We start from the raw sequence: 24,052 nt of genomic DNA on the forward strand, positions 1-24,052 counted from the left end.
TTTTATGGTTTGCCAGGGAACACAATTTTAAACTTAACTAATACAACATCACGGTGAAGTGAACCAGCATTAAAGCTGTCTTTGTACAACCCCACCCATCTAAGCAGAAAAGCTACTGTTCTCAGAATTTTCGTTTGAAGTATTTCCATCGAAAAGTAATTGCCTAAATTTTTGGTATTTATGTTTTTAGTTAATCTCTCTTTTTACTAGTCTATAAACATTTCACATTGAAGTTTAAGATGTATGTTTATGAAGGCAGTGCTGCTTTACATCCTGACTATGCACAGGGGTCTGAAACTGCTCTTGCAGCAGTTAGCAAGTTTTTGCAAAGAAAAAAACCACAGTTTCATCACGATTCTACTCTTCAGGAGAACTTAGGTTATTAAATATCTACTTTTTCATCCTTTCTAGGTCCTGATATTATTATATCTATTTCATGAGCAGAACCTCATTTACTGCAGATATAATGCGAGTAATTCGAAAACTAAAACTATCCAGACATTTCAGCCTTGGAAATTATTATTTGGACCAATAGTTTATACTGACTCTCATTTTTGAGAGCTGCCATGTGAATACCTGCCTTTGAAAGCCTCCAGAAGACAACATGAAATGCTAGATGCTTGTTGGCTTTAGCAGTAAAATGAGACTGATTATTTCAGCAAGTATACATACATAAATAAACAGGTAAGCACTTTAAGTTAGGTGCCCCATGTTAAATTTCTTGGTTATTTTGGAAGTGTTTTGAACCCTACTGAAGCAGTAAGTATTAAAGGGGACAGAGCTCATTAGTCCCTTCATAAATCTTATTAATGAAATAAATGTCTCCCCTTCTGTTTTTGTGAAATTCCTTAGCAATGTTTCAGTTTCAAGACCTTTTCAGTCCTATTTCTGTGACGCCAGGAGAACATAAACACATGCATATTTAAAATATCAAGTTAGCTGCTTAATGGCATTTCAAGTAAACATATAGAAGTACACATTGTATGATTTTCATTAAACAAAATTCACTTACAGAATGTGAAAACCCACACTCATCTTTCAACTCAAGGAAATATATTAAAATTCTTCTTATATGATTAGAGTTCTACAGAGAAATAAAATGATACCAACTGTCATATTCCAGGTACCTTCCCCTCTGCTTGTCTAACAATCTCCTCTAGAAAATTACTGAAAAGTTGTTTTTATTTTAAAATAGTGCAGGATTTCAATATTGAATGTTTTCATGAGCCCCGGTGGTTTATTATCTGTCATATACTTTTAAATACTGTGTCACATAAAAACCAGCTACTACTTTTTTTTAAATCTTCTTGCTTGATTGACTGAAAATTCAAAGAGCAAACATTCTTCTGCAACTGACGATAAGCGAGTGCATATTAGAACAAGATACAAAAGGTCTGCAACAGACGGCAAGTTAGCATCCATGATTTGGGCAAGAATTTCACAAAAATACTTGAACCCAGACAAAAATTCACATGTAAAATTAGGCTGTTTTACCAGTAGTAATGACACTGACACAGTGAGGAACTTAGAATCAGGCAAAGACAAAACATGTGAAGAGGCATGTGTTTAAAAATCTAACTTGTGCTTCCTATCTTGGTTGACTCATCCTCAAAGTAGAACCAATCCTGTTCTCAAGTGCTAACACAATCAAGCCTGTTCTCAATGTTGTTGAACTCATCAATGGTATTGACTTCAAGAACATTAGGAATGAGACAGGTGACCATAAACAACTAGTTATATGATGTCTCTTTTGTTGATAAGGAGTAGGTGGAAATAAGCGCACCTTTTAAAAACTATACATAGAAAAAGATGAACCAAAATGAATAAATATTAATATCATAATTGGTTTGAAAATGTGGCATACAAAACATCAAAAGTCTCATATTAATTTTTACCTTATTATTTTCAAATAATACGTTATGCCATATACCATAAAAAGGATATCCAACAGAAAGGTCATTTAGAAACTGGAGTGTTCTTGAAATCACCGGCTCACATCTTCCCCGGTATTTAAGATTTGTAACACTAGAATAAACAAAACAAAACAAGGAAGTGAGATTTTATAATACATTTTCCTCTTTTTGAGAAGTGCAGTGCAAAAGCTCACAGTAGTAGCACATTATACTACGAATGTATTTCTGTGATATGTCTTAGGATTTTCCATTTATGAGACAGGAAATGCTATAAAAATGTGCCATGTCTTTTTCCTGAACAAAGGATTCAAACATTTTTGTAATATTGTAAAAAATACATTCATTTTAAAAAAATCCATCATCTGTCATAATGAAATAAATTATCTGAAGCTTACCCCTACTTATATCTATCTTACTCACTTCTCAACACAGTATCTGGCCACTTAACTTCTGTAGTATTTATCTGCCCAATTCTTCACAAGATAAAAACAAATTGCTATAAATTCCCTAGGAAAATTTCCACAGGAGAGATGGGGCACAGAAAAAGTGAAGGCCAATTCACAGAGCTACTGATATACCAATTCCCGGTGAAAGTCTACCTTGCGGTTCTTGTGCTAAACCCTATTTTAACTCTTCCCTACACCAAACACTTAACTAAAGTGAAGGTACAGAGGGGATACTGCATTTCCCTACTGAACCCCTCTCAGACATTTAGGAGGCACACTCTGATTAATGAACCAATGCATAAATTGTGATATAAGATTACACTAGCCCTATTATCAAGCCTTGGGGAACACCACATAAAACAACCTCCTCTTTTTGACAGCAGCTCCTTACAGTTAGCCTTTCAGTGAAATCACGCAGCTAACCCTTGCTCTCCTACCCTCCGTAGGTTCAGCGTGAGCCGCGGAGCACGGAGCCGGGACGCCCTGCAGCTCCTGCCGTCCTGGGTGCAGGTCGGCGCAAAGACACCCCAGTGACTTGGGGTGGAATCTGCTGGGTGCACCTACTCGATTTATTAGGAGGGGAAGAGGTGGCATTAGCCTTCAGACGGAAGGGGTAAATTGAAGGCGGTAAAGCGGAGGAACGTAATCTTTTTTTCCAATGAGGAGCGGTTACAACCGTAAGTTAAGACTCACTGATCTTGCAGGCTGTCATCTCCCGGCTTTCTTCGGGGAATGTCAGGAGGCCAGTGTCAACAATCTTACTCAAGTCTGAATGTCTGATACTTTCCGTTTCTGCTGTAAACTCCAGCCAATGAGTCCAAGAAGAAATTACCCCCTCCCCCAAGTAGCTCAATGCATTTACCACTCAATTATACGCTGACTACTAGTAACTTTTTTCTAGTATTCCTTTGAGAACCCAAGTTAGGTTGACTGGTGTATAACACATTGCTTCCTCTTAGTTCCCTTTTTTTGTAGGCAAGTACTGTGCCCTACTCTTCCAGGACATCCACCATCACCCTCAATTGCTCAAAAACCCAAAAGAAAGCTGAATGCCTCCTTCCTCCAGACAGGGAGATAATGCTGCGTAGAGATTCTCAGCAGAGTTTCTGATACTGGATTCATCTGGAGAAATAAAAACAGGCCATCACAGCCTTTTTGAAACACAGACCATCAATGAAAAGGCAGCACGACTTCCTGGCTCGGAAGCCCTGGCACCTATTTCTGATCATGATATCAAACTGCTAGGGTCTATCTCAAACTGCCAGGTGACCAAGAATAAGTCATTTCAGATTTGCATGCCTCAATTTCCTTGTCTGTAGAATACGCATAACGATTCTGACTTTAAGCTGTAAGATCTATTGATGAAAGACCATGATGTAAGAAGTGTAATCAGTACCAGCTATTTATACCGGGCTGCAGTAGGATTTAAATTTTGGGAATATAGAACCTGAAGAAGAGATGTTAAACGCCTTAAAATCAGCACTGATTATTGCTTTTACAAATTCACAGGCTAAGGAATGTACTACACAACATAAACCAAATCTCTTTTTCGGAAAGTTATAAACTCAAGAATGCAGTTTAAAGCATCTAACTGTTTAGTATTATTTGCTCAGGAAAAGGCAAATAACAATGCAATTACCAAAGCAGTATTCTTCAATTTAGATTTACAAACAAACATTGATTTACTTTATAAAATCTCTATGAAGAGCTACAGAGGTTCAGATTGCCTTAAAGAAATAGCCCTTTCTAGCAAGTCCATAATTCACACTTTATCCCTACTACAGGGAGTTCTGGAGATGTTTATAGTTGCACTAAATCCTTAACAAGTATATACACCATACAAAGCAATAAAAATGAATTTGGACTACCCAGATTTGACATCAATATCAAAATCATAAAAAGGCTGTTTTGCAAAAGAGCAAAATCTTTGTCCTTCAGTAGCCAGATATAAGACACTTAAAGAAAAACAAGAAGTCACAGTGACAGCTTGAAGAGAAAATTAAAACTGTATAAGGAAGGCTCTTCATCCAACATTCAGGGTACTTTGGTACCCTGAATTCATTCTTTCAGTTCATGGTTGTATTTGGATGCTGAAAGATGGAGCAATAATAGGAAAGCTAGAAAGTACTTGTGAGTGAACAGAGGCTGAAAAATTTCAATTATAATCGTAGCAATTCCCATTTCTGTTTCTGCCTTACCAATATCAGGCAAGATGAAAGACACATAAAATGTAGTATTTTAAGAAACATCTACAAAACATTATAAGTATCTGAGAAAATTTTTAAAGATCTAGAGAGGAATCTCATAATACAAAAAGCAGTTTTCCACTATATAAGAAAGAAAAGCCAAGGAATGAAAGAGAGGAAAAATTTACAGCTCTTGGAGAAATCATGGCAAGACAGCACTTAAATCCAAGTCCTAGTGTCCTTGCCTCTTTCTCTCTCAGGTGGCTTATTGATTTAAAATATGAACTAAATGAAACAGAGTCAAAGAACCAATCACAAAGTTTCAGGTGAGTCACAGAAAATAAGAGCTTCATCAAAAGCTACGCTAATGCCAAATTCACCAAAACATCTATGGTAGATGAGCACTGAACACATTTTAAAGGCAAGTAGTACAAAAAAAGTGGAAACAAAAAAATGGCAGAATATTTTCAATTTTGGTAACAATACCAGTATCAAAATACTGAACTACACACACACAAAAAACCAAAAGAGCAACACTAACACTGATCCATGCCGAAAAGCTGAGAATTTGAAAAATTTAAATGAAACGGCATTAAGAATCCAGCATGCTTTGAAATATTTGCTTTTAGTTTGCCTTTAGTAAGAAGACAAGAATAAAACCTTAGCCTCTAAAAGCTGCACCAAAGAAGCTTCCCAGCCTTCCAACCTCCAAACCCTCCCAGCTTGCTATGAGACTGTCTGTCACCACGACTGCTTACTAATGCACTTCCATCAGCACACCAGACATCTCTTCCCTTCATAGAGTGACTGAAAAGTATTATTTCAAGAGGCTGTGTACTTTTAACCTAAAATCTAGAAGGAGAAGATAAATAACGATTATATACTCCCATTTACAGTCCTCTGGGAAAAGGGTTACCATATCATCCACAGAAGAATCAAAATTCTTTGCACGTTCCAAGTCATTATGATATTTGGCCACAGAAAGAATCAAGGTAAAGATATCCACTTCCAGCCTCTTCAATCCATTCCATGACTTCCCCCACCCCCAACCTATTCTACCGTCCTTAATTTCCTGCCCTGTCCAGTTTAGGATTTGGAGAAACACCTCTTCAGACACATGGACTGTATCACACTGCTCTTAAAGTTCCGTGTGCTGCACAGCAAAGGACAACCCTTCGCACAAGACGTAGCAGTCTGCAGGGCAGTAGTGGATGGGAAATGATCCTGCTGGAGCACAGGAGTGGAACGCCCAGCTTACAAGAGAGAACTGAAAAACTTGCAGTGCAACTGAAAAAAGAATTTTAGAGGAGGAGACAGAATCAGGGATGCAAGCTAGAAAAGCAAAAGCAAAGCACAGTCAGCACAGAAAAGGGCGTGCTGAAGAGTGAGTGTACACTGTACAAAGAGAGAAAATCCATTTGGGCACACAGACGATGGGTACCTTCTCCATTTATCACTGCATGCCAAGGTGCTCAAATATTCCTTACAGGCCATTTGTAAGTGCCCAAAGAATTCATCCATCCTCTTTCCAGGAGACCTCGAACCCCTTCTCTGAAATGTAACAGGCAGGTTCATTATCACAATAAAGCTGAGGAATCCTCGGAGTGCTATGCTACCTGCACACATGTAGGTTACTTACTGTACCACACATGCACAGGAGGTTTGGTAATATGACAAAGAAGCAGTTGCAAAAGATAAGTTGCTACCAGCCAGAGGAGACGATAACTGCTGTAAATCAGCAGGTTTGGGTGTGGGCTTTTTTTTAATTGTTGTTGTTTGGGGTTTTTTGTTGTTGTTTTTTTTTTCTTGTTGTTTTTAAATAATTAAAACAAAGAATAAAAACCTTTTAAGCTTACATAAGTATGACATGAATTGGAAGGCCTGAACCATGTAAATTTAGGAACAGTCTTGGTCTCAAGTTAAAGATATTACAAATATACTTGCATTATAATAATCATAAAGTTAAAAAAAAAGCCATACATTTTAAACAAAACTTTTGAAGTTGCTTAAGGTGTGTGCTATCCAATTCCCATTACAGTGCAAGAAAAATGGGCATCCAAATCCCCTAAAAAGACTTTGAATATCTCTTCATTATGTGGTACTTAAGTTTCAGTAATAACGAAGATAGCAATTTGTTGGCAAGAAAGCTCTGTACAGTCATGTTTTAATTATTTCTTGTAGATTATCATCATTTACAATGAGAGCTCTCTGTGGCTCAATGACAGTGATTGGATATATACTTTTCATTAGTGCTGGACAAAGGTGAATAGTTAAAAAAAATGCATGTTCTGTCATGAATTAAAGTGCCAAGTTTTAGTTTGCTATGATTAATGGAGTCATATCACTATGAGTGTTCAGAATAACATTCAGAGATCCAGGCTTTTTATAGGTATGTATTACTTAAACATTTTCACATAGAAAATCTCTCTATTTGTATGTATGTGTATGTGCGTCCACCATAGCGAAATCATTACAGCAGTTAAAAAAAAAAAAAAAAAGGGCAAAAAACCATCCAACAGTAATGTCTGGATATGCATCTTTTATTCTTGTTTCAGTTACTTTATCATGACCAAAAATACTAAATATTTGGGCAAATATTTTGTAAATCCACCTCATGATAAATCACATCCACATAAATATGACAGTAATTGAAAGGAACCAGAGGAGGCTCACAAAGAGTAAGCGAAGAAAAGGAAAGGTGCTTGCAGCCAAAATAAAGATAAAATACTTTCCACCAAATGCCCAGGACAGGCTCAAGGAGCAGATGGACCTAAAACTACTCCAGTCTAAATATTTACTTGCTTCTTACCTATACAGGGAAGGATCAAGGCAGGTAGGCAGCTACTGCTCAAAGGGATGACCAGTAGAAGGAGAGGACTACCACTGGTTTTGGGTGCAGTGTCTCACTCCTTGCCTTAAGAGTCCCGGCCTTGGTCCACTTCAAGTAGGCCAAGAGGCATAAGAACATGTGATGTGGCTGTTTGGGGAGGAATTAGGAGCAACAAGGACAGAGAACGCCATAGAGACGGAGGATTAGTCTGTGCCTTTGAAAACCAGTACCTCGGGGCAATAGGCTAAGTAGAAGAAAGTCTAAGTTAGAGACAGGCTGGCACCTTAAGTCCTAGTCCTTCAGAGTCTTGTCATCCACTGCAACCCTACTAGCTCCTTCCAAATCCCACTGCTCCCTCTTGCCTGTCCTCACCCTCACATAACTCCTCTCAGCTTATCGCTCCATGAACCTACTCTACTGTTGCTACGATGCTGAACACAGCCGAGAAGACTTAAGATGCCATGCATAACAGAAAAATTTCGTTTGAGATTAGGTGTTTCTTCAGTTGGCCCCTCCCCTTCCACACATACATCCTATAAGGTGATGGTCAAAGCAAGCAAAGACAGTGGATGCTAAGAGAACCATCCTATAAAATTTCTGGTAAGACTGAGATGAAAATACAGCCATTAATGGACATTCTGATTACATAAAACCCTGTCCCTTCAGAAATGATTTAACAGGAATTCAGTAAAAGGCACATTCATTAACTTCCAATGGGAAGGTGATAAAAGGTCTAGGATCTGATGTGGCAGTAGTACTCCAAACAACAGTCAGAAGGTCTGAAGGACACCTATTACACTGACAAATCTCATAATACTTCTGTATGTTGAAGAATATTTCACACAGCCTTTAGTCCATAAACTGAACAGTGGCTACTGCAGCTACTAGAAGCTGACACAAGTATTTCAAATTGTTTTCTGTTAATGAAAGAACTCACCGAGTTTCATCACCAATCCTCCGCTGCAAACCTGCTACTAATGAATTCAAAAGAACAGATTAAAGCTACATACATGAAAGTGAACTACTGAAAACAGAGAGATCTGGGGAAAGACAGCTCAACGGAAAATGTGTTCAAAATCTCAAGAAATCAAAGCAAAATGCCATTTATCCACCTAAACATTACTGAGCTCATATTGGACTTCACGAAACTAGAAACTCCACGTGTCAACCAGTAAGTTATCACAAAAAGAGGTTAAGTCTCTAACAGCAGAACAGAAAAATAATGAATATGTCCTGGTAGACTACAACTTGTTTGACTACCATAAATCCAATTGCTACGTTTACTCCTCATGCCAAGTATAAAATGCTTCCTGCGTGCATCCTTCATTGGATTCTTTAATGGCAAAGTGGAAGGAAATAACCTGACATTGTCTTTTGATCATCCCACAGTGCTAATGGCAGATTACAATTAGGTACTTTCTCCAACACTTTCTGATTTGAAAGACTGGTTGCCATTAACCAGGCAACAACATTCTTTCAAGTGTAACTACTCCTCTATTTCACATAATGATTGGCATTAACAAAACAGAAACTATACAGTCTCAAATGTTGTGCAGTTACTGTACAAGAATAGCACCACATCAACAAATAAATGCACACTAAGAATTCCCTAGCGTTTCCTTTTAACCTGATGTTAATAAATAACATACTACAAATTTCAGCTACTTAAAGAAAAAAATGGATCTGTAGGGTAAGACAGAACAGTAGACTAGTGGCTTTCTAAAATAACAGTGTGATTAAAAATACTGACTACATCCACAACAAACAAAGGTGAATGGTCTCACAATCATATATCCTGCCCACTGCTGTTACAAATGTGCTAAGATTATTCTCAGTAACAGAGCACCAGAAATTCTGCCAGACTGATGGGATTGTCCCATCAGACCATAGTTTTTGTATTATATATCAGTATGTTATGGTTTCACACCCAGATTTTCCAACTGGCATGCTATCACTGGGGAGAAGCTCGTTTATTTTAATTGACACAAACATGAATGTGTTTATACAGCGGTTTCACAGCTAACTCTTAAAGCTACTGACTGAATTGTCCATTTCAAGCTGTAACATCCATTCTGTAAAATAAAATTGATCTTCAATCTAATCGAGGAACAATTCATGTTTTTAGGAAAATACAGTAAGCCATGAGGAAAGAGAAAATAAAAATACAGAGTGTGTAATCTAAAAAGCAGCACTGATTTTTGCTTTTTATGTACTTAAGTTTTCTTTCAAAATCTTCCATGTAACCTTAAAACCCTGACTACGTTTTTTTTCTTAATTTACAATACTTGTGCAAATACAGCCCTATCCAATCTAAACACGCATAGTACTTATCACACATCTTGTTAAATGATATGTTATTTCCTCAGCTGGCACAGGCAACAGAGATTTCCTCTCAACTGCAGCAACGAGTAGAAAAAGAGAAGCAAACTGATGCATCTGGTCTCCAAAAAACAGTCCTCTTTACCCCCTTCTTCCTCAGTTGTTCAAGTTTCACTGTAGTTTGAAACAACAAAATGAAGCCTAGCCATCTAGTACCATGACATGGACTGCTTCCAGAAACTGTACAATAAGTATCCATCAATATTTTTCCATTCATCACCCTCCATTTACCTGTCTTCAAAGCATACTCCAGATAAATATCAAGGTTTGATGGGTACTATTGCTGTCCTAAGGCAAGATATAATACTCAGCTTCTGGTTTCAAGGAAACAAAGCATTTATGCCCTTGTTTTCCACAGAAAAGTTAAGTCATATTAGAAAATGACCTTGTCTTAATTGCTACTATTTCTCAAGGTTGGTAGTCTCGGTAGCAAAGGACAAGTCAGGTTTCATACTGTCCAAACAGGCAGCACCAGTAGAGATGTTTCTCTTGTAGGTCAAAGTCTGCTGGAAGTATTTAAAGGTCTTGTGAGTCAGATTTAGAGGACATGAAGTAAATGACAGGGTGTAGCATCTTCCTTACTGCAGAATCAAGAGGTAAGGTACTTGTTTCTCTTTCTCCAGGCATGCACAGAACTCACTGTCTCCTGGGGACTCCCAGATTTTTTTAGTGGATATTCACAATTTTTCAAAGGGACCATTTTGTTTTGCTTCAAGAGCAAAACTGATTTTAGATGAAACTCTTTTTGAGTCAGGAGAAACTATCAAATCTCATGAAGGACATAAGTAGTAAAAGACAAAATCTGGTAGTTTTGCTGGCACCCAAGGAAAGCAGCTGCAACAGAGGCATGAGAAAAAGGCAGCTTCTCCAGAGTAATTTTCTAGGATTATTCTGAAGAGAAAGTATTGCAACACTTATCTGCCAGAATAACACAACATCTTATTCTGCCAAATGCCAGCGATGAGAAGACAGCTGATAATAACGACCCTTGTCTCCTTCAGTATGAGGCCTTAAAATCCTCCTCTGTGATTCTGTATTTTTCAGAGAGCAAATTTTGCCAGATCTTGCCAAAAAGCAATCCAAAAGAGCCTCCCCAAAAGAAAGAAAGAAAGATTAGTTGAACTTGGTCAGTTCCCTGTTGTAAATTACCATGAAGCTTTACAGGCAATTCCACTGACATCTGAGAGTGCCGGCGTGAGAAGTGGGGAGGGATGGGGACTGCTTACGCCAGGCTGTCACTGGACAACAGTCTACGAAATCTCAGCTCTATTCTCCCATAAACTATTTTGAGAAGGGATGCAGGCACTGTGGAGGATATATCTAGCTGTAAGTGTTTATTTAGGGGCCTGCAGTAACTTCAGAAAATAAGCTATGGGTGCTTCTGAATGGTTATCCCTTACTTCAAATATTTAAAAATTATGGAAAACATTTTTCTAGCAAAGAGCAAACAACAATAAAATACAACTTGGATTTTAGGTAAACATTAAACAAAATACATACAGAATAGAACCCAAGCACAAACTCACATTTTTGTCATAAATGTTTCCAGAACATGGTTGTCGTCTGTAATTCCTAAGACTTCTGACATTCGGGCATACACCTGGAAATAAACATTTCAACAGTAACATATTATAGACATTCACAAGTACCAACATTTTCGGTTATTCTAAAACTTTCCCTATTTTGATTCTGCATGAGAAAAATACAGGCACAAATGCCTGTCCGTCCAACCCAGCTGAAGCATTTGTAAGCTATAAGCGTAAGGCTTACACACTCTCCGATGGCGTTCTGTGAATTTGGGACCAATGGGCTTTTACTTGTCCTTGCATACGTTTCTTCCAACAAAGGAGATGCAAATTTTCCACATTAAACTCACTTTGTTGTTCACAGAACAATACAGTCCCTATTAAAAAAAACTGTTTTATTATAAAAAACTGCAAAGGGATGGAGAAACAGTCTTCTCTTGGGTCTCTGTCCTCAGTGGGATGCGATTCAACACTGTCCTTTAGCTTGCGTTTGAAAGTTCTTGCGCTGCCAGTCATAAAATCTGGTAAATTAGGTACTCTTCAGACGTTCGGGTTTGTGTTCTTGAAGGGAGAACAAAGGCTTTGGCAGCCAACTAACTTGTAGTTGTATACCTTTCCCCTTTAATTCAGACCCAAGACATGTATTACCAGCCGAGTTTTCCCAGCACCCTACCTATCAGATCAAACTGCTGTTATGATGCAATAACAAATGCACAGAACACATCAAGTATATTTTTTTTTCCTTACTGTGTAATCTTCATAAAATTTTCTGGTCGTTTTAGTAGCTTAACGTTTAGTTCTGATAAAAACATTTAGTTGGGTTAAATCAACTTCAGAAACAGAAGGGAGACATGGACTGCAAAATTTCTTTTACAATTCTCTGCCAACTCACTTTACCCTGAGCTCAAGTAACTGCTCTTTGCTTATGACTGGGCTAAACACAGATCTACCAGTCAGTACGTTTCATTTCAGTCATTTTAACCTTTTGTGACACTAACCCAAATATTACGGGTTATATGTAATTCCTCCGTATGATGTGATCGAGTCAAGTATCACTAAGGTCTGAAATTGGAGCACCAAGCACAGCACAGGCAGCCTCAGTTACCCAGCGGTGAAAGCCTGGTGCCATCTAGCTGTCAATTTTGTTCGCTGACATTACATATTCCACACAAATACCAAGGAACTTTAGCTATCTCAGTCCTTTTGTCACTGTACCTAAACTTGCTTGTACCAACTTCCTTTCTGGTACTGATGCAATCCCATGACTCTGCTTAAGAACCAAACCAGCAGTACTCTACCTCTGAGGTAGTCAATAATAATAATAATACAAGTAATAAATAGGACAATAAAAATTGTATTTTAATGTCCCAAAGACTTTCGTTTTAAATCTGAGCATAATAAAGGCATGAATAAATAAACTTGCAGTTCTAACCAGAAACTGCACCAAGATCAAGGATAACTTAACTTGTAAACTAACTAATCCTTTTATAATTGTATGAATGTAATTTATTGTGACAAAAATCAGTAGTGAAAGGACAATCAAAATATGAAAAAATATACAATACAATCCTTCAAACGTTGCAAAACACTATGTTCACACTGAAAATCTGAAGTTATTTATAGTAATTAAACACAGCAACGATAAGATATTCAAATATAAAAATACCTTCTAATTAAAAAAACCCACCTCTTTAAATAGTGCACTCCTGAGATGCTATAGCAGCTACAATTTTAGCAAAGCTTAAGAGTTTCTGCATTTGATATGAGGAAAAGAGAAAAAGGGATAGTGAGGAATGTAAACATATCCGCAAACACACGCGAGTGTTAAAAGCTTTCCTTTCGGCCACGGAAACCAGGGGGAGAAAGGGAGAGGAGGGAGCCCATGCGGCAGCAGCATTGTGCTCTGTTGTCACACTAGGCTCTCCCCACATCACAGTTTAACAAATAAAATACTAAAACAGCAGTCAGTGTTGACAAAGAGCAGTGCTTTAATCCACAATTATCCTTGTAACTCTTACTACTCCTTTTATCATCCATTAGCTTTGATTCCCATTATCCCATCAAGAACTGTGTCAACGCTTTTGTCCCAGGGGATTTCCCACAACTACTAGGATCTGACAGCCAAGCTTGAGTGCTAAGCAGGATCATTACCTCTTAAATCCACTTATCTGATCCACTGAATAGTAAATTGAAAAGCTCATTAACAGCAACAATCTGATTTGTTTTCACATGTGACAGGGTCATTTCAAGTCAGCATGAATACAGTGCTTGTAATAAAAACTACTACCCGCTCCCTAATGTGACAAATTGCAAGCTAAAATAAATGTGATATTTTAAACACCTTCTTCAAAATCATGTTCAAAACCAACACACACTCTTAGCATGTAAAAAGAGAAAAGCAAACAACCCTCAACCACAACAATGAAACGCCCTTAGACTTTTAAGCACTATAAAAAATTAATGATAAAGCATTTTGGACATAGAATAATAAAACACACTTCAACAACAAAGACTGTGCTACATATTCAAAAGGCGGAGAGAACCACAGTTGAGAGGGGTCATAAAAGGATGTGGAATCATCACATGTGGAAGCGGTCTCATCCTCAGCTTGGTTCCCATCACGGAGCCGTAAAGGCAGAGGCAGCGCAGGGCCTTGGGGGGCCGGGGGGACCTCACAGCCGCACACCCGCCCGTCCCCTCCCTTTCAGACCTCCCCCTCCTTCTTCCAGCAAGGGCAAAACCACGGCTTATGCTCTTACTTCCCTCCAGACACTCCAAGTAAGGAGCCGGATAATTGACCGTCAGTAGGAAACCACCAGTTGAAGACTTCTGGAAAACCTTTACACCATCATTCCCAAGTCCTTACAACTGCAGGATTTATAACTTCCAAAACAAACCCTGCATCAACGCATGGCGCTGCACTATCACGCCACGGCGTCACCAAAAATGGAAGCTTAACAGTAAAACATCACCGTCACCATCTCATTCTGACAGCAGTTCTGAACGTAAGCGAACAACCTGCCGAAGCGGCAACACTCGGCTACAACATTCGATGACCTTCGCGGGTACGAGCACACCCTCAGGTCCTTAAAGCTAGCTCAGGGCGACACCACCACTGCCACCAGGACCCAGGTGGCACTGCTATATTCAAAGGTGACAGCAATGGTCATGACACTGAAGAGAAAGAAGAGATCAGCAAAACACCTTCAGTAATAATCAGTAACAATTTCAAACATATTAAAGCAAGCGTGAAGGCAAGAGATCCAGGAATCCCTCTTTTTTCCCCTGTTTTTACCATTATAACCACCTCAGTGGAATCAGGACGTTTAAGGAAGACAGCAGGTTCACAAGCTGGGGTGCCAGGGAATTTTTTACGATCTAGCACATTTATCAGTGGTTCCAATTACATCACTGTATACTTCCCAACTACTTGAACTGTACCTGCTGCGTTTCAAAAGGATGAGAAAATAAAATTGTGGAAGCAATGTTTATGAAGCAAAGCGCTTGTATGTAAACACAGTCCAAGAAAACAGAGACACAATTCAGTAATCACTCTAAAACTTTTATCTCCCTGTCTTTTCTACCCTTTGGCCCTAGATATGCTTAACTTCGCTTTGTCTTTTGAGGTCTTCTGGTTTTGGTACTATCGTTATAACTCTGAAGAAGCTAATTATGTCAATTCTTAAATGTGAAGCAGATTACAGAACTGGGAAGCTCAGAATATGAGTTCCTAAAGGTTGTATGGCTATATAATGACAGTCACAGAAATTCAATAACAGCACTGTATGGAATGTACTCAAACGCACCCCATGAAACAAATTAGAACAGAGCAATGAATCTCTCACACTGTGCAAATAAGAAAACACAAGAAAATGTTGGTTTCTATACGTTTCATAAGGGCTATTATAATGAATTAAGATTTTGGATAATGAATCTTCAGAAAATTACAGTAAAGTTATTACCCGTAGGCACAGCATAAATGCTTAAGATATTATAACTTCCTTGAAGCTCTCCAGGCCTTGCTGCAGAGAACTATCACTGCAACATTAAAGTATTTTGTCACGAACATTGAGGGCAAAACCAGACCTTACCCGTATTTACCCCAACCTGACCGGAGATGAGCGGGGACAGCCTGGAGCCCAGGCGGCAGGTCGAGGGGAGCACCTCCGTCCCCACGCTCCGTCCAGGAATTCGCGCAGCGCGGGGGCAACTACAGCACATTTCTGAAGCTGCCGTCCGGCCTCTGACTAATACCCCTGCGCGTCACCCACTACAACTCCATACTCATCGCAAGGTTCTTTCTCCGTGTCGAACGCCACAACGCATTTAGTAATTTCCGCTGCTTTTTAAAATCACACTCAGGTATTTTGAATTTTCAGCACTTAAAAGCTCCATTACAAGGCAGCAGAAATCTAGCTTCCAAATCCCACAGACAACTTCTGAAAATCTGAACTGAATCTCCTAATTAGCGTATCAGGGTGCCAGATCATTCGTCTTTACCTCCTGACAAAACTAAGGGCTTAAAAAGCCTTGGCTTTTCTATCCTGTACATAAAAGAGGAAAACTTTGGTCACCTCCACTCCTGACCAGCTGTCTTAAAAAGGGGAAGATCTCAAAACACCCATAACTCAGAGTCTAAACCAAGAAAATGGTTTTATAGTTAGGTCCCTAAATGAAAAAACCTCCAAAACAGGCCATAAGAAATTGCCTCAGTTTCAGACAGGATTTCGGAAGATTAAGTTGGGCTTTGCGCTACATAAAAAGTAGGCTACTCTCCCATTCACTGCCACATGTGTTTGTAAGCAACCAGAGGAACTACGGCAATTATATAAATGATATACTACCTACTGTCTTACCTATAAACCTAGCTTAATTAAAATATTGCATAAAGTTATCCTCAATTGTAAGAGACCTACTATAAAACCACATTTAAAAATTAGGCTATTGTTATTACAACAAAGTGTTATGTTGTAGGGGAAAGGGTAAATCTGCTGTGTGACTCAGTCGCTGTTATGGATGTTATTTCCCTCCTCGGCTGTTGAAATACTCTGTCATCACAAGTTCAGATAGTAAGAGGTATTAAGAGTTCCCGGAAAAGCTGTTTTCCAGGCCCTCTTCCCCAGTCCCTTCCCTGTTAGCTCAACGGAGCAAGAGAATTCACAGGAGTCCGGGGTGCGGGAGTGATTAACTCCCTGCCTCCTGCTCCGGGAAGTGCCCGTGAGATGTCAGCAATAAACCTTTTCTTAAATGGAAACTGATCTCTATTTTGATGACTTTCTCTCAGCTTTTATTTACTTATTTGTTTCTTCCTTTCTTAATTGCCGTTTTCTGAAAATCTTGAAAGAAAGATTTACAATTCTGCTGAACTTACTACGGGAGACCTACTGTGAACTAACTCCTGTTATTACTGATGCGGCATGAGAAGCATTCTCTGGTCTCTGGGAAAAAAGAAAAAAAAAGAAAAAAAAAAAGAAAATGGTTTATCTGCTAGGTCTTCAGTTATCCAATTGTTAAAAAGGTGCTTAGCTTTAAAAGTCTTGTTTAGACTTTCATTTTTGTAAAGCACCATTAGAGATTTTTAATTCCACTGCTTCTTTTGTTCCCCCTCCAGGGCTTAAAGTACAAATACTATAGTGAAAACTGAGAAATACTATTAACAGCTATTACTTTTTGAACATCACCTGGAAGATCTTTAGTTTTCAAAGCACAGTTCTGGGCTGCACTTTCCATTAGAGCTATACACTGCACTGCAGAGATCCAAGCCATATATGCAGTCAGGTATTTGCTTAACAAGAAGCCAAAATGCTGCTTTAAAATCCTCTAATGATTGAAATGAACCAATACTGTACAGCTTGCAAGAATAGATTCGTGCCAGTCACAAACTCCAAAAGATAAAGTATTATAGGTACTTCAGTAGCAGTAATTGACACTCTTACTTGCCCCTGTAACTATTAAAAGTGTCCAGCTGAATTTTATTCAGTTGCTTAATTGCATCTAAATGAGAGGCCCACTCAGCACGCTTATGTGCAATAAACCTCAATGCTAAATCATCAACATTAGCTTGGCGCTTAAAAACAAGTAATAAAAATCATAGCTACTTATTATAGTTCTAAAATTTCTATATCCAAAACTATTTCATTGTACTGACTAAGATAGCTGCAGGTGTTCCGCATCTCTCAGGATCAAGCCTTAAGCACACAAAATTTAGCGGTATCACGTATTTTAAAAAGGTTCTGCACCAGGGTTGTACAGGAGAGTGCTTTTGCACATTTATCCCACGGCATAAGGAGAGGTGTTACAGCCACCACAGCTAATACTAGCAATTTGAACAAGCCTCTTTGGCAAGCCAGAAATAAGATAATTGTTCAACATAGGCTGGCTCTTCTGAAATACTGGAAGCATTGCCTGTAATTATAGACATCTGTCATTGCTAGCCACTCAGTAGTAACCCTGACATCAATATACAACTATAACACTAAACTGCCTGCAGGCACGGCAATGGAAGCCAGATACGAGAGGCGGGCAATCATCTGCCTCATCCAAACTATCTGTCAAAGGTTCCTAACCACAAATAGCTCTTACGTTTTGTATCCTTAGGATAATATGTTGATTTATTTTAGATCCTCTAATATTTACAGTCCAGGCCATCCACTAAAATAAAGAAACAAACCTTATGGCTAATGGAGGCAGTTACCGTTCAAAATCATCACGGAAGGTCATAGCTCACCACTCCGATGTTACACACTGATGGCTGCTTTGAACGTGCACCTGGTATAAACTTGCCCTCCTCCCTTCTCCAAAATCATACATGCTCATTTCCAGCTACAAGGTACAGCGACGGCTAGTCTCTCATCAGCCAACACTTGATCAACCAACCCGAAGAAATATTTGCATTTTGAACCTCGAGAATAGCTGTGCAAAAACGTGCGCAGTAAGTTCCAGTACCCTGGAGTTCGCCGTGTCGGTACAGAAATGAGAAGCACTCTGCAGAATTATCTTCAACGTACACTTTCAAAAAAGAAACTGCATTAGTGATATAAAGTACAGTTACAGATTAAATACTTCACCAGTTCTTAGCAGGAAGCTGATGTGCACTCCTAACCAAGGAATAAAGTTTCTTGAAATTTACAGATAGACGTGGATAATTTCTTTTTAATTCTAAGGTGAAGATCATGCTGAAACCCTCAGTCTCTATTTTTTTGTCTTCATTTGAAAATCAGTCTCAGAAAGGGGCAAAAAAGATTGTAGGTTTAAACTAATTAGGAATTAACATCCTTGCAATTATCATAATTTGTTATTAACAAAACTGAGATTTCTTAGTATAATTCACAACAGCCTCTGCTGAAGAGAAACTATTAATTACTAGACAGACAGTTAGCTTACAAGCGAGCTGCATTTTAAAAACCTCCTTTAAAATACAATTGCTAAATGCCTTACAGTGCTGTAATGTGAGACAGGTTCAAATCTTATTACTTCACTGAAATTAAAACCTAAGTTTTAATACTGTTCAAGTCGAACAATGATTCCACACTTTATTGCTTTTGAAATCCCTTGATGATCATAGGAAAAAATGCCCTCGAGAAAAAGAGACTCTGTTTTCGATAAACAGAAAATACAGTTTGCACTCTTAGCCTCTTTGTCATCACAAAAAAAGGATTTAATGCCAATTCTTTAAAAAAAGACTTTTTTTCACAAAATGTGCACCTTGTGTGCCATTTGTAAAATCAGCTCACTTTCTTTTATTTATTACTGCAGCGCGGCAAGGCAATAAAGCAGCTACTGATAGCTAATAAATTACATGCCTTTTAAAACAATTCTCCAGCTACAAAAACTTGTAACTACAAAGGCTTACATTTACATGGTACATCGTGTGAAATGTCTATATTTATGTTCTATTTAACCACATAAATAAAATCTGACCCCTTATTAAACAGCCCAGTATGAAACAGAGGCTACACATGAGATTAAACAAAGGGTAACTTTTTAAGGCTTTTCTACAGATTTACATAAATAAACATACAGTGTAACAAAAAAACCTGGCCTAAGCAGTTCAGGTGCAAAGCATTTTTAAAATAAAACACATTTTTAAGTATGCCCTTCAAGCTACCTTCAGGAAAAAAAGTGACCACCAATTTTTCCATTATTGCATGACAACAATGATTTACTCCTGAATCTAAGAATTACATAAGGTTTTCAATAATAATTGCAACATATTACTGTAATATAGAACAGTAGTTCTCCATCACATACCATGAAAACCAGGATTTGTATTTTTAATTAAACTAAATATCAGAGCTTTAGGAAAGCATTTTTTGGTTAAAACAGATTTAAAACAAAAAACCCCTGCAGTCTTATTTCATCATGTATCTCTCTTCAAGAAATGCTTTAAATCTATACGTATCTATTAAACTCATTGAACTGCTCTTAAGTATTTTTTCTTTATGGCTGGCCTAGCAATTATAGCTCACCGGTACAGAACGCTGAGGTGCACTGTCTCTTACTTTTGTACTGCATTATTTTTAGGCTGATGTGCTAAACTGTTCTCATACACTTGTTCCTTACAATTTCACTGTCTCATAAATCATTAAACTAAGCATTACATTCTTTTTAATTGTCTCTATATCATCATGCATCTAAATCTAAGGTGTGTAGTGCTAATATTAATTTCCTCCACTCACAGTTATTCTTACAGCATCTGTGGCTTTGGTTTTGCTTTGCTCACACAACTTCTTCTCATTGCTGTACTTCCAAAATGGCAGTTCTTTAATTGAGCATGAAAACAAACCTTAACTCCCTACTAATAAATAAAAACATTTAAAATATTGCTATTCAATTTTAAGATAACAACCCATGACACATTAGCAAAGACGCTGCATGATTCTGAATTCCTCACCAAGCACACCACCACCACGACTATTAATCATTTAGGATGGAGATGCTGTGGGGCAGATCTTTCACTCTGACTGAGCATTGCTTGATGCAAAATGAGATGGGAAATAGTTTTCAGACACTTTTCTACTCCCTGAATCCTAGGGCCACTTTCCCCTATGGTAATCAAAGATTTACTTCGGTAATATATGTTTTCTTCTATTTTGCACGTCATCAGCGCTTAAAATACCAAGACAAAGACATTCATTGTCTAAAGCAGGCAAAAAGGAGGTTTAACAAACCAAGCGGCCAGGACAACGAACAAAGCAAAACCCATGGTTTCCTAACTCGGGTTAGTCTGTCTACTTGTGGGGATGAAATATAGGTGCAATTTTAAGATGGTACAGAAAAAAGAGTCACCAGAGCCTGGTGTGTCTATAGGAGGGAAGTGTCCTTTGCGTAACAGGATGCCTAGAAAGCACTGCAAAGAGTGGGGAGAGAATTTAACAGGACTCTTAGAAACAACAGTTTGGTTCAAGAGGAGTTACAGATATATTTAAATACAGAAACAAACAGTGATACTCAGACACCGAAAATTAAACAACTCTTAAGTTCACCCAAGAATTTAAGCTAATACAGGACACCGAAATCAAGCAAAAGCTTACGAGAAAGGAGCGACATGGTCTGACCTATGAACACAGAAAGTATTTGAGAGGTGTATTTTGAAGAGGAAGTTGTCAATATCAAGCTTTTGTTGAAATTAAGCAACTATAAATGTAGCCAAAATTTTGACAGAGCATACTACAAGTTAAGGAATTCCAAATACAAATATACTGTACAGATAACACAGAAATAGATCCAACTCTGGATCACCAGCAGGGAATAGAATTAGAGTTACAAGAGTATTTATTGACAAGCTTACAAAACTAATAAAAACTAATGAAACTGATAAATCAAAATTGGTCAAGAATCTTGATCAGTAATTATTCTCAGTAACGTGGGAATTTTCAGACTTCAGTCTCTGATGTTAAAGTCTTCTGGAAAAAAAAGGGTGACACCCTGAAGTTGTGCACAGAAAACATACAGCCTAAACTGTCTTGGCTCCGGCTGGAGAAACACAGACTACTATTCAGGCTAAGAGGAAAAAATACAGAACAAAATAAAAAAAAGGCCACCTCATCCAATACTGGAGTTAGTCACACTAGAGCAAACACAGCAAGGACCACAGCGCTTCACGTTACAGTCCAGAAGCAACACCAGATGACCTAACAGGCAGCGCCTGCGGCAGCCTGATGTCATACGCCCACATCTACGGGTCCTGCGTGACCTGGAAGCGTGGCCGTATCATCTACCTTCTGCACGCAGTCCTGCGCGCAATGTCATCTTTTTACAGTATGACTGATAGTAACGGTCTTTAATAATATACAGAGCAATATTTTGGTTCGTTTTGCTGACCTCTTAAGCAAACAAGGTAATCAAATCTATGCAAACGTGACAGATAACAGAGCACTGTCAGACACGACTACTCTCTAGTCAAAGAACGTGAAACACTTCAGAAGCAAAGCAATCTGGTGAGGCGTACTATCAGGTGCTGACTCACGCTTATCTTAAGGGATATTGCAAAACTAATGTTTTAGCTCCAACAGCACATACACTTAGATGATTACATAAAAATCTAAGTAATACTCTAAAAGTTACTGCCATTCAGCAGATTAGAATGAAGTTGGTTATTCAAGAAAATGCATAAACTAGAATGTACTTGTGCTGTTAAGAGCTCATTCAAAGATAGTCTATCATATTAATGCTACTTAAATCATCAGTTCCTGCGCATATCTAAAACAAAAGGATTTTCTATCAACTTCAATACAAAAGTTTCTACATACCTGCATTATTCTGTAGATATCTATACAAATCATTTAATACTTAAATGGATACAAAACCCCTGCTTCAGAAATAAAACTTTTGTTCCCAGAAGACTTCTTTCTCAATAGAGCTACATGCCTCAAGAAACAACTCGTCAGTAGTGAGAATGCTCTGGAGAAATAATATGGAACCTTCCTCATGGCCTTCCTAACTGCAGTTCTTTTGATCCAAATTGATGCCAACTACTGACTTCCAACAAAGAAGATACAGACGAAACCTATGTGGAAGAGATCACTGAAATACTGGTTTGATTTTTTTTTTTCCTCCTTGCTTCAGAAGACTGGCAAGTGGCAGATGACAGACAACTGCCTTCCTACAACTTTTAACAAAAGTGCATTTAAGTCCGAGAAGAGTACTTTAAAAATATATTCCTGTATGTGAAACAGATCTCTATCAGGACAACGTTACTAGCAGTTTTGGATTACGCTATAAGCACACAAAAGCAAATGTCAGAAAGAGCTCTGAATAGTCTGAAAGAAATAATTTTGGGAGGATGTGCACATCTAATGAAATATCTTAGTACAGCCCAAATGCTCTATGCTCTGCAAATTTGATTTCAGGATGGAAAATGGTTATACGCAAGGTAACAATCACCACTGAGCCAGCCGTTGCACTGTTGGGGTGAGACAGCTATATCATTGCTCCTTCGCTGGTCAAATGCACAAAGAGGAACTAGTTGTTCTGCCTTCTACTGACCCGATTAGGTATGAAAATCACACGCTGGTACACAAGATACTGTCGAAGTCAAACACAAACCTGAACCAGATGCTCTGTAGAAAATGTTTACTTGCATTTTTGTTTTAACTGAAATACATGTTTTCTTAATGGAAAAAACCCCCCACCTGGTCCTAGTTCAAGCACTCTACATTCAAAACCAAATCATACTGCTTTAAATATTAAGGTTGTCAGTGTCTCCCATTTTTTGAACATGTTACACACAAGCTAAGGAAGCCAGGTGCCTCCCATGGGAACTCTAGATACTATAAAAAGGAACATTCAGCAATTAACGATGAATTAGCTCTTGACTTTGTTGGATGAAAGAAACAGAGCTCTGACAGGAGACAGTTGGCCAGCAGGTGTTCCTCTAAGTCATCATACGGTATATGTCAATAACACTCAGAAAATGTTTCTCCTTTCTCTCACCCAACTTCATACTCAGTGCTTTTGGCAAAATATGTTCAAACAAGAAGAGTTTCCATACTATTATTTATTACCTACTTTCACTCATCTGTTATCAACTTGAAGACAGCTAGAGATTTTTTCTGGGGTGAAAGTGCTGCTACGACGGGTTATATTCCTAAGGACTGCTGAAAGAAATTTATGAAGTGTCTTAATTCTGCCATTTTAGTTACAGAACTATAGATTAAAATTTTGAGGGAGATATTTTTGGGTTTTGGCCCAAAATAAACACACACAGACTCTTCCCATGTCACTCCTCAAATCTGTTCCCAGAGCCACCATTATATTAAAAATGAGCCAAGACTTGACTTATGTATGAGTAACATCACAGCAAAGCAGGCATAACTACCACTATCTCAACTCCAGCCTGACGAACTCCAATTCAAGTTTGCATTGCACTCTAAACCCCAGAGTAAGAAAAAGATAGCAAGTTATGGAATATGAAGTGGTGGAAACGAACAGCAGTATCACGCCATACTCCATCCTGTTACAGCTGATGCCCAATAGTAGGAGTGATTTCAGTTAAGAGAGGACTGTGCTTTTTAAGAAACATTTCTAAGTACTCTCTTCTCCTTCCTGTCAGCATCACAATGTAATTTAAGATGGCTTTATAGGCATTTCTTACCTGAAAAACTGAATGTCTTTTAAATGAACCACACCACAAATGAGCCAGCACCGTGCCCTCATGGCAAAAAGACTAACAGAGCGCTGGGCTGCGTTAGGCAGAACATCCCCGCAGGTGGAGGGAGGTGATCCTTCCCCTCTGCTCAGCACTGATGAGACACGTCCCAGTTCCATCATA

At 38.4% G+C, this 24,052-nt stretch overlaps 1 protein-coding gene across 1 annotated transcript in view; it reads right to left on the minus strand.

Moving 5' to 3' along the window:
- The window catches only part of RANBP17 (RAN binding protein 17), a 164,165-nt gene that overhangs the window by 66,961 nt on the left and 73,152 nt on the right, over window positions 1-24,052 (minus strand). Inside the window, exons 15-16 of the mRNA XM_049829625.1 lie at window positions 11,281-11,354; window positions 1,945-2,025 (exon numbers count right to left, since the gene is read on the minus strand). Coding sequence (XP_049685582.1) covers window positions 1,945-2,025; window positions 11,281-11,354 — 155 coding nt within the window. The remainder of the gene's footprint in view (window positions 1-1,944; window positions 2,026-11,280; window positions 11,355-24,052) is intronic.

Source organism: Accipiter gentilis, chromosome 26, assembly GCF_929443795.1.
Source record: "Accipiter gentilis chromosome 26, bAccGen1.1, whole genome shotgun sequence".
NCBI classification, from domain to species: domain Eukaryota; kingdom Metazoa; phylum Chordata; class Aves; order Accipitriformes; family Accipitridae; genus Astur; species Astur gentilis.